We start from the raw sequence: 11,995 nt of genomic DNA, 5'->3' as shown, positions 1-11,995 counted from the left end.
ATCTAAGAAAAGCTTTCAAGTCCATTTGACCATGCCACTTGTGTGCTCAAGGACTCAGTGGCTCCTTACTTTTTCAGCTTTTACTTCCTATAAGCAACAAGTCCTGAATTTAGAAATATTATAGTCCCTGAATCTTTCCATCTTTAAGGTCACCTCACAGTCCAAGATAGCTTCTGGAATTCCAGCTATTTCCTTTCTCCCTCCCTCTCCCTCTCTCTCTCTCAACAAAATGGGGCCATGTGACTAAGTTCCAGCCAGTGAGATAAAAAAGGGAAGTGTGCACAATTTCTAGGAAAGGTCTCTGGAAGGAAAGGGGTGAGAGCATTTTCTGCCCTTCTCTGCTTATATATATATTTAATACATATAATAATATATAAATATATTTTAAAACTATAAATATTAATTTTTTCCAGGCACCAGGTAAAAGGAAACACAGATGTGCAGAAATATATGTATAACTGAATCACTTTGCTGTACACCAGAAACTAACATAACATTGTAAATCAACTCTACGTCAGTAAAAAATAGAGTTTTTACCCCCACATATAGTATCTCTCAGCAAGTAGTGACCTTACACTCAAGTCCTAATAAAGTCTCTCTTATTATGGGGAAATCTCTCAATTGCATTACTTTGAGCAAAAATGTATTGTGTGTGTGTTATGTGGCAGGGAGGTTGTACTGAAGAGAAGATAAGTGGGACTGAAATAATCTCAATTTGATCCCATGGTGTACACTTATAGGGATCCCTGATAGAAACAGTAAAAAAAAAAAAAAAAAGGCGAAGGGAGAGCATAACTTCTCATTCCTTAAGACTGGGCTGTATACAGCGATCTTCCTCCAGAGCACAGTACCCAAAGAGTAATTTTACAATGGAGAAACCTGAGAAACACTGCTTCTGCCAGGTGATCAAGGTCAATCAACAGTCATAACTCACAATGATAGTAAGTAACCTTGATATGATCACTCTACTTCTGTGATCTTCCTCCCCAAAACCCATAATCCCAGTCTAATCATGAGAAAAACAGACTAATTCCAACAGAGGGAGATCTTCCAAAATACCTGACCAGTACTCCTCAAAACTGTTAAGTCATCAGAAACATCCATTGCTGGATTGTCTTTTTCTTGTTGAGTTTTAAGATAGTATCATATTAAATTACATAATTATATAATAATTATAGTATAGATACTATCTGTAGAAGCACTATGAAGGTTTTTAATTTTGATGAAATACCATTTATCCAATTTTCCTTTAGTTGCTAGAGTATTTTTTGTGCCATATTTAAGAAATCATTGCCAAGTTCAAGGTCACGTTTTCTTCTAAGGATTTTATACTTTTAGCTCTTAAATTTGTCTGTCCTTTATGCCAGTACCACACTGTTTTGTGAATGTAACTTCGTGTAAGTTTTGGAATAAAGAAAGTATAAGTCTTTCAACTTTCTCTTCTTTTTCAAGATTGTTTTGGCCGGTCAGGGTCCCTTGCAGTTCCGTTATGAATTTAGGACTGACCTTCCCATTTCTGCAAAATGGGCCATTGGGACTTTGAAAGGTATTGCACTGAATCTGCGGATTGCTTTGGGGAACACTGCCATTTTAACAACATTAAGTCTTCCAATACATGTATACAGGATCTCTTTCCATTTATTTAGGTCTTATTTAATTTCTTTCAGCAACATTTTTTAGTCATGAGTGTACAAGTTTACACTGCCTTGGTTAAATTTATTCCTAGGTGTTCTATTGTCTTAGGTGCTATTGTAAATGGAATTGCTTTCTTAGTTTCCTTTTTTGGATCGTTCATTGCTAGTATACAGAAATACAACTGATTTTTATGCTGATATTCTATCCTGAAACTTTGCGGTATTTATTGGCTCTAACCGATGTTTTGTGGATTCTTTAGGATTTTCTATATATAAGATCATCTGTGAATATGCCTTTTATCTCTTTTTCTTGCCTAATTACTATAGCCTGATTGCACTTTTAAGCAAAAAAATGAGAAAAAAAATTCTAGGTTTGCAATTTCAGCATGGTTTTGAAAGTCTACATAGGAATGTAGATATATTACTTCCCACGTCTGCAGAGAGTATGTCATGAAAAGGACAGGAAGCAGATTAGTCTTTGTAGCTAAAGAATATACACATCTCAGTGTCAACAGCATTTTAAATTATGCACAGTAATAAAACAAATTTTTGCAACTGTTTTGCACTGAATTATTTTAAAATAATTAAGAAACAGAAACAACATTGAGAAGCAATTTTCACCTTTAAAATTTATTACAGAAGCTAGACATATAAAATAAAATCCTAGTTATAAAAAATGCATCTAGAATAAGTTATAATAAACTTCACTAAAAATGAGTACGTGTGTGTCTATGCGAATCCAGGAATATACAGGTACTTAAACGTTTTCAGTGACTCGCATTGCATCACGCATTACATAAGACAGTATCTACTAATTAAGGTATCTGAATTGAGTTTTAGAAGGCTTTAAATACAATATCCAGATAAAACGACAACAAAAGGCAGTTTAACTCAGAAACTGTATTAGAATCCAGAATCTCTCATATGAGATCATTATCCCCTATTCCCCTCAAAAGAAGTTTCCAACAGAAGCTATTTCACAAACTAATAGTAGAATGTCTCCTAAAAAGAAAAACCATGGTGGTAGGGGGGGAAGGCAGTGAATATGCATGGCAGTGAATGTTTTTATTGCTTTAAGAAAGAAATGTATTTTTGGTATCATTAATACAAAATTTATAATATTTACATAATTGTATATAAAAGGTATCTATAGACTACAACCTAAACACATTTAGAAGGATATAAATAGTTTTCAAATATAAAAATTTCGTGCTATTAAAAAGATGTTTAACAAAGTAGTCATTAATATATTTGTTGTATATATAATCATAAAAGTAAACCAAAAAATATTTAAAATTTTTATTAATCCAAATGAGAATTATAAAAAATGTTTATCTAAAAAGCATTAATTTTGACCTTCAAGTACAGAATTGTGGTGCAGCTAGAAGTTGTTCAAGGGCCCTCCTGCAAATCACTACTTGAACACTAGCTTTTAAGTGAACAGGCGGGGACGCTAAAGGCAGATGGGAGATGGGCATTGAAGAAAACAAAGGTGACAAATGATGGCAAAGAGACAATGGTTAAGTAAGTTTCTAGTCTGACACAATAAACTATTTTTAGGAAGGATAAAATTAAAAGTGCTTAAAACAAAAGAATGTCAATGTCACTAATTACTCTTAAGTGCCATAAACATTAGTTATCAAAATAACTTTATTAAGAATTGGCCACACTTTAACTACTGATAACCACAGGAATACTATACTACAGTGACTCAATGAAAATTCCAATATTTATCAGTTATCTCTGTAATTTATCTTACACATGTACATAAATACCAGAAAAGTTTAAATATTTTTATTTACTATTTTAATCTTTTCCTTAAAGATGCAGGATTTCATCTTGCATCAGTTGTGTCAACATGACAAAGGTGAATTAAATAGGAACGGAATATAAAGAATATTTGGTACCATGACATCATGATCTGGAACAACTGAAGTTTTCTATCTCTTGCTCCATTTTCTAGATAAAGGATAGGAAGGAAAAATAGTAAGTTTCAATATGGAAAAAATCAAAGAAACATGACTCCATTGCTGGGGTTTTTTTTTTTTTTGCAGTAAACAACCTTAAGGATATTATTATCCATGTATATATCTGATAGTGAAACAGAAACTTTGTTCATGTTTATGACTATCACATAGACTGGTATCACTGACGGGACTTCATTATTTAAACCTCTTTGAAGTAAGTCTGAGATGCTTTCATCTTACATTAAATTCATACAGTTATTAATCAAGGCATTGGTGTACATATAGATATTAATACTTGATATTTTGTAGGTACTACTGTTACATATATATTATTCTGTGTAGGTACCATAGTATACTTTATTAGATATACTAAATACTATATATATTACATGCTAATAGGTATATAGTAGATACCAGTTTTATATATATATATATAAAATACTATATAGGTATCAGCCAAACTCTATTTTTAAACATTAGTACTTGAATGCCCACTATAAAGCAAGATTAAGTAAAGACAAATAGGTCTATGTTAAGTCTGTCTTAAAAAGGAACTATATATCTTCATCAATATACACACAAAATAGATTTTTCATAGTTTACAGATAATACAGTGTTCCACTGCTTATTAAAGAAACACAAACTAATTTAAGTGCTAGATTTAAAAAAGCACAGAACACAGTTATACCTAGAAATAATCCATAATCCACACATTAAAAAAACGGTATTTAAAAATTTTTATAATGTGTTAACTTCTCATATATATTAGTTTACCTGAATAAGTGTTGTCTTGTCATAATCCCTGCGATGCTGATAAATACACTGGCTGATTACAGCATATAAATTTTCCAACTGAAAAATATTGTATTCTTGACTTTTTCTAACAACAGTCTTCAAAAGATTCTAAAAGAAAACGTAAGTGTTACATATGTGAGAGAAATTCCCTGAGATATTTTAATTTTGAAGATTTGGGGGCATTTTTAGCATATAAGCCAGAGAGAAGGCAGACCAAGTCATCTAATGAGACACTGCAGCCTCTGATAGTGACTCTGACATTGAGCTGTAAGTTAATGTTATCAACATTCTATGACTCTGGCCTCTCAGCCTAAAAACTACAGCTGAGGACGTTGCCAATTTCAATTCTAGCCATACATCACTAGAGACAAATTAAAAAATAATCTCAAATTAGACTAACAGGAAAAAAGGCAACATTTTTGCAGAACATTTTATGGCACTATGAGTACATTATAATCAATTCTGTTATGTGAAATAAAAAGAGACAGTACATAAATGATGAACTACCTCACCACATCAGGGTTCTTTTCTTACAAAAAGGAATTTCTTACAAAAAGTGTTTTTTTGTCATGACTGAAACGGACTTACTATTGATAAATTTCTGTGATTCTTCAAGTCTGGTCGTACCTTGATATTCCATTACCTCATAGTTAACCATGGTTGCATGTTTTTGTTAAGTAAAAACCAACTAAAATGGTCATATGTAATGGTCGTAAAAACAATGTATGGGATCAGTGACATAGACAAGTATGTTAAAAACAATAATATCAACATCCTAGCCATCTCCAACCACTGCCTTTATGAAAGTTATTCTATACCAAGTTTATCCTTTCATAAAAGATCATTATTTATTACATGCCAAATTGATACAATATACTATTACAATCCCTCTTTTGGTGGGTCATGTTTCTAATCTGCACAATGAAAGCATTACGATTTCAATTTACATACTTTTAATCGCTCAGGGTCCACAACAAGGGAGGGTGTCGGCTGAGAAAGAATCGCCAAAGCCTTTTCGACACTGATGAGCTGCTGTTGCTCTACCTGGGAACGTCTAGCTCGAGTCATCCGCAGGACACACATTTCTAGAATGAAAAAATAAATAACTTGTTTGTTTCACAGACACTTTATAATACCCAAAATAAATATCAGGCAGATTAAAGAGCAGGACATATTTACTTAGACACAAACCCCTGTTCTGGTTTATTGACTCTGCTGTGAGATTAAGATGCTGCCATTTACACACTCAAAAATTAAGGACAGGGAATTCCCTGGTGGTCCAAGTGGTTAGGAGTCTGAGCTTCCACTGCAGGGGGCACAGGTTCAATCCCTGGTCGGGGAGCTAAGAACCTGCATGCCACACAGCGCGGCCAAAAAAAAAAAAAAAAAAAAAAGGACATTTCAGAAATATTTTCTCAAATAGAGTATTTCAAGGAATCCTCAACAGATTAGACTGTCTCCTATTTAGGCATAAAACTCAGAATTTAAGAGCTGGAAGGGGCTTCAGTAATCTCGAATAGGAGTTGCAAACTACTACGCATAGGCTAAATCTGGATTTAATTACGCCATAATTAAAGTTTTCTTAGAACACAACCATGCCCATTTTACATATGTGTGTCAGTGTGGCTTCTCCAGCAGGGCTGAATAGTTGTGACTATCCGGTCCTTTACAGACAAAGTTTGCCTATCCCTGATCTAGAACAATCTACTCACTGAGAGATGAGAAAAATAAGGCCAAAGAAAGGTGAAGACTTTTCTATGGTCAACATACCTAACTGTTCTAAGAGCCAGGACAAGAACCCAAATCTCCTGACATGTAAACAGGTACCTGTCTCACTAAATAGTGTCCTTTTAAAAAAGATAATGATAAAAGAAAAAATAAACTTTGAACCTAAACAAAACATACTAAATTATACAGCCAGAGGATTAACATTTAAAATATCCACATCGGAAAGGCTATATCCTAGACCATTCTAAGATTACTCAAACACAGGAGAACTCATTTTAAGGAAGTACTTGGAAAAGATTTATCTACAGCATATAAGCCACTGAAGAAAACCAGTCTCATTAACTTAGTCAATACTTGTTTTTGACCAAAATAAATTTTTGACCCTGTTACCCTTTTTTTGCTTTGTAAGACTAAATAATGTTTGGTTTTTCCAAAAACCAAACAAATCTAATGCCAAAGGTCCAAAAAGGTGCAGACAGGAAACAATTCTACATGAAAGACTTTGGGAGCGGGATCATTAGAATAAATATAAATAACCTTGGACTAAACCTACAGTAGGGATAGAGGAATGATGGGGGTGAGTAACAGTTGTTGTACATCACTCAGCAAGAAATCACATGAAACTGCTTATCTTGCTTAAAAATGAGAGGGTATCCTGCCAGCTTTTAAAAATTGTATAGCCAAGCACTTTGCTACATGCTTTAGATGAATTACCTTATTCAATCGTCAGAATATCTTATTACCCAGCAACTATCTACCCCAATTTTGCAAATGAGAAAACTGAGGCTGATGGGTCAAGAATCTTGACCGAGGTCACAAGCTACTAAGCAGTAGACTACAGGCTCAAATCCAGGTCTGTTTGATGCTATAGTGTGCTTTTAACAATAGTGATTTACTAGCTCAATAGTTATTAAAGATAATGCTATTTTCCCTAATTAACTCCTGTACTCTGAAAGACAAGGAAAAAGGAGTAAACTGAGATGGTAATTAACTATTTAAGAACTTTGAATGAAACATCTTTTAAAATTAGTAAGTTGCTTGACTGAGACTTACCTTTTGCTTCATTTTCATCAGAAATATCTGTTATCTGAGAGCCAGAAGCATCTCCATTGCAAGCGATCTTATCTTTCCTCAATTCTGTACATGCTATAGTCTTTCCAGATTCTTCAAGTTGATTTTCAAAACAAGTACTTGAATTATTATTTCCCAATTCTATTCTGCTTTCAGAGGCGTTTTGCTGCTTTTCATTTTCCTCCATTGAAGACTCCCCTGTGTTTCCAGCCTCATTGTGGTCTACACTTGTATCTTGATTTTCCTCTGTATCACTCTCAATTTTGTCATCTACGACATTTTGGCCATCATCTTTTGCCTGTGAAATCCTCCTTCGTTTTGCTATGGTGCCTAAGTACCACTTCGACTTTTTGCGGATTTTTCTCTTCAACTGAGCTTCAAATAATTTAAAGAAAAAGGGTAAGAGAACATTCAACAATTTTTTAAAGTCTAAGTAAGTGGGAGAAAAAAATACCTCCTGCGATATTAAGAGGAGAACCTGAGATATCACCATAGTATTGTATGGTTGGAATATACAAACAAAAGTAGAGAATACTGTGAGAAGGTAGAAAGTGGTCAATGACCTGTCATTCTAAGGAATTTGGATTTTATCTTGAATAATTTTTTTAAAAATCAAGTAATTGTAAGGAGGGCAATGACATGAATTGTCTGATGCATATATTACAAAGGTCACTTTGGCAGTAGTATAAGGAATGAACTGAAGGAAGGGCAAGACTAAAAATAGCTTACATGTACTGAGTGCTTACCGTATAGTAGGAACTCTTCTAAGGCCTTTATATGTACTAACTCACTGAAATTCCACTTTAACCTGATCAGGTTTGCTACCATTATCGACATCATTTTACAGATGAAGAAACTACACTATACAGAGATTCAACATTCTGCCTAGACTAGACGCAGTATAAGCACACTGCAACCTTATGTTTGGGAGACTCATCCATACTGTTGTATGTACTTGAAGTTTAATAATTTTCACTTTTGTATAATAATCCATATTTTTCCATTCTACTGTTGATCTGCATTTGGGCTGCTCCCACTGAATACTGTCTCTATGAACATTCTGTTTAAAAGCATTGAGGAATTATGGCACCAAAATCTGGGAAAACAAATGAATAGCTGAGAGGCTAAGAAGCTGAGGACAGTCTGAAATTCATGGAGCTTAAACAGCAAAAACTGGAAGTAAGAGCTTGCCAAAGAGGAGAGGTCTCAGGAACCCCACAGGATTTGGGTTGGTACTCCAAGGAGTTATACCCTAAGAATAAAGAGGAACAGGAAACAGACTAGCATTTATAGGAAATAAAAGTCAGTTTCAAATCAAGTCATACCACAGTTAGATTGTGAACTGAGAGGTGAAAGGTAAACTGGGATTGCAAGTGGTACTTTATTGCAAGCCTGGATTTATTTCAAGAATGCAAAGTTGCCTTACTGTTAATGAAATCAACATAATTCGCTGCATCAATATAGACAAAGGAAACTGATGGAAAAAGTAAACAGCATTAGAGGAGAATAAAGGCTATAGTTTTGTAAGTAAAATTTACATAAGTGCACTTACCAGGAGTGCTGCAAGCCATAGGAGTACTGGGGGTCTTCAGCTTTTCATTTTGCTCTGGATTTGGTCTTCTATCACCAGCAGGAGTGGAATTTTGCTTTGGCATTACATGGTAGTAAGATGGGGCATATCTGGAAGAGCTACAACCTTATAAACAGACATGTGGAATATCAAATCAAATTTCCAGATTTGAAAATTACATAAACAATTAATTAAAAGGACTCAACACATCTAAAGCATCTTTTTCTGATATCAAATCATTTTCCTACCTCTCTTCTTCCTAGATTCCTGAATTTCTTCACAAAGCTGCTCAAAGTCTTCATCAAGTTCTTCTTTAATTATTGCATAGGCAGTATCTCTTAAAGCACAGGCTCTATGTCTAATAAGACGATCTATGGAATGAATAAAGAATTTTAAAATGTTTTCCTTTTGCTAATGTAACAAAAATTAACACCATATGTTGGGCTAAGATTATAGCCGTTACAATTCCTTTTTTACTTCCACCATGAATAGTAAAAGTTACTGGAATTGTGTTATTTCTGTTTTTGATGTTAATCTAATGTTCTGGACATCTGATTCAACACGGCAGACTAAACCTAATTTCATTGCCCTGTCCTATCCAGATCCCTTTGAAATACCAGAGAAAATATAAGAATCAATTAGTAGCAAAACTAAACAACATAATGACACAAAACAGCAAGGAAGGCTATCAGTGTCATGAGTGAACTAGGGATGTAAAACAATTTTGGAAGAGATATAGAGGATGTTATTACATTGACAGAGAAACTAAACAAAGACAATGAAACAGCAACCCTACATAGGAAACACTAGAAAAAAATCCAAAACTGAGCGTAAGCACTGTAAACTGGAAAATGCCTTGAGGCAACAGGCAGATAATAAGTGAATGTAAATTTGCTTGAAAAGCTGGATCAGTCCCCCTCACAGGGCAGTAGGCTGCAAAATTCACACGATATTCAGTTCATAGTTGACAGGAACAGCTGTAGTAACAGAAGGGATGTTGCTGGGGGCTTCTAACATGGCCTGAAGAAAGGCCAGGCAAAGTTCATTGGTTCCTGGAGTGTGGCAGCATTGGCAAAACCTTGGAATTTGTCAGAATGCACATCATTCTCCGGCCCTGCATCTACAGAATCAGAAATTGTGGAGGTGAGGCCCAGCAAGCTGCATCTTAACATGTCCTGTAGGAGATGCTGATGGTAGCTAAAGTGTGAACACCACTGCTCTAAAGTAATTTTAGATTGTCACAGTGGACGAAAAGGGAAGCAGCGGCAGTATGACTGCAATGAAACAGAAAAAGCCCTCTTCCTCCAGGATAAATGCTTCCTTCTTTCTACAGTTAAGGGGTATTCCCAACTTGGTAGCCTGTTTCCCACTGCTTACCTCCAGAACTCTGAACTACAGGATAAAGTCTAGGGAAGGTGTGGGCAGAAGACTGGCAAGGGAAGAACAGTGAGCTTTTAAATTGTTGAGGAAACTCTTAGTGGTGGAAATCAATCTAATTTATAAGCACTACAAATTTAAAAACAGAACGCCAATGTACTGGAGGAGAGAGCCAATGCAGGAAATAGAACTATTAAAAAAAATTATCCACTAAGACAGTTAAGGGCACAGCATCCATAAAGCAAGAATAGGAAGCTAGGAAAAAGCACCTGAGAGAATATTTTTTGGAAATGAACAAGTTTATAACAAACATATAGATATTTGAATATATCATTATAAATATGAACAAATATATCACTTAAAAATCCCTTACTTTATACATTTTATTTAACGGACTGGGTATGTGAGGTAGAACGTGAATGCATTCTACGCATCGAAAAGGTCTGGAAAGATATCCCCAAACTTAACAGTGTCCACCCTTGGAGAAAGGAAATGGGTGACTTAGTTTTTTAAGTATTACTGTTAGCAAGTATTATGCTATATTACTTCTGTAATAAAATTTATAATGGTTTTAACTAAGAAAATCCTTTCAAACTTATTTTATTACAGAGAGCTTTAATTTTTCAACTTTGAGAAAGAACATTGATAAACAAAGGAAACAAGCTAAGTTGTTATGCAATTTTGTGTTTCATTAGAGGCTATATCATATAATTGTTTTGGAGTGAAAGAAACCTGCATTTGAATTCTGCCTCTGCCACTTCCAGATGGTATGACCTTGAGTAAGTTTTTTAACCTCTCTAAACTTCCATTTTTCTCAACTGTAAAATGAGGATACCGTTGTTGAGGACTGAATGGCACTGTGAATATAAAATGTTTATAATATAGCACCTAGTATGAAATCACCCGCCACTAAGCGTTAGCAGCCCCCATTCCACCCCCTGAGGAAGAAAAACAAAACCAGTAATGCTCACCTCCAGGATCTCTATCTGGATTGTATTCTAAAGCATTACTACAGATTAGATCGATATCACTCAAATAGTCTTTCACAGTCAGATACTTGTGGAGATCAATTTTACTGATTACAGATGAAAGGTCCATTGGTTGCTTTATTACAGTGACATAATCAGGAACCTAAAATTCAAGCAAATGACCAAATCACTAAATTAACTCTGAACAGTAAAAAATTTGAGTCAAGTTTTTCTACCAGGCAAAATAAAGGAGAGAGAATAAATACATAAGATATAATGAAAATATATTAATACAAAACTGTGACTCTATTTAAGGCGAGTTTTGTTTTGTATTTATTCTTATTCTTGGGCACCTATATCTCCAGTAACATCCTAAACCTCTTTCCTCATCCAAATGCCACCCACCCTTCAATGTCAACTTAGGACCTCATTCTTAACTGTGTAGGTCACAGTAATATAATGTAGCATTAAGACATTCTCAAATTACTTCTACAACATTTGAGTTGGGCAAAGTTAATTGTCTATGCTCTGCAGGCAAGGAAAATGCTTTACATAGCTCTTGAAGGACACTACTTGGTATGTTTCCAAATACAGAAAACAAGATCACAGTATACAGAGGGAACCACATAAACTAGTCAAATAGTCTCTAATTCTGAAGCATTTTGATCCAAAGATTAAATTAATACCTCATCAGGGTCAACAGGTTTAGTAAATATTCTGAATCGCTTGTCAATAGCAAGCCTATGTGTAACATTTCTTAAAAAAATCCTTAGTTCTCTAAATGTATCTTCTTCTTGTTCTTCTAGTCGTTTCACTTCTTCTGCTGTCAATGGTCTTGGTTCAGGTGGTGGTGCTACAGGGAGTACCTCCAAGGCCTGCAAAACT

General features: G+C 34.7%; 1 protein-coding gene across 1 annotated transcript in view; it reads right to left on the bottom strand.

The window, feature by feature from the left end:
• Positions 1–3,510: 3,510 nt before the first annotated feature.
• ATAD2 (ATPase family AAA domain containing 2) overlaps positions 3,511–11,995 on the bottom strand; it is a 66,553-nt gene continuing 58,068 nt past the window's right edge. Inside the window, exons 21-28 of the mRNA XM_059901225.1 lie at positions 11,797–11,993; positions 11,114–11,273; positions 9,014–9,136; positions 8,748–8,891; positions 7,178–7,570; positions 5,348–5,481; positions 4,376–4,504; positions 3,511–3,593 (exon numbers count right to left, since the gene is read on the bottom strand). Of these exons, the coding sequence (XP_059757208.1) occupies positions 3,549–3,593; positions 4,376–4,504; positions 5,348–5,481; positions 7,178–7,570; positions 8,748–8,891; positions 9,014–9,136; positions 11,114–11,273; positions 11,797–11,993 (1,325 nt within the window). The 3' untranslated portion in view covers positions 3,511–3,548. The remainder of the gene's footprint in view (positions 3,594–4,375; positions 4,505–5,347; positions 5,482–7,177; positions 7,571–8,747; positions 8,892–9,013; positions 9,137–11,113; positions 11,274–11,796; positions 11,994–11,995) is intronic.

This window comes from Balaenoptera ricei, chromosome 17 (assembly GCF_028023285.1).
Source record: "Balaenoptera ricei isolate mBalRic1 chromosome 17, mBalRic1.hap2, whole genome shotgun sequence".
Classification (NCBI taxonomy): domain Eukaryota; kingdom Metazoa; phylum Chordata; class Mammalia; order Artiodactyla; family Balaenopteridae; genus Balaenoptera; species Balaenoptera ricei.
This window is presented reverse-complemented; position numbering and strand designations above follow the sequence as displayed.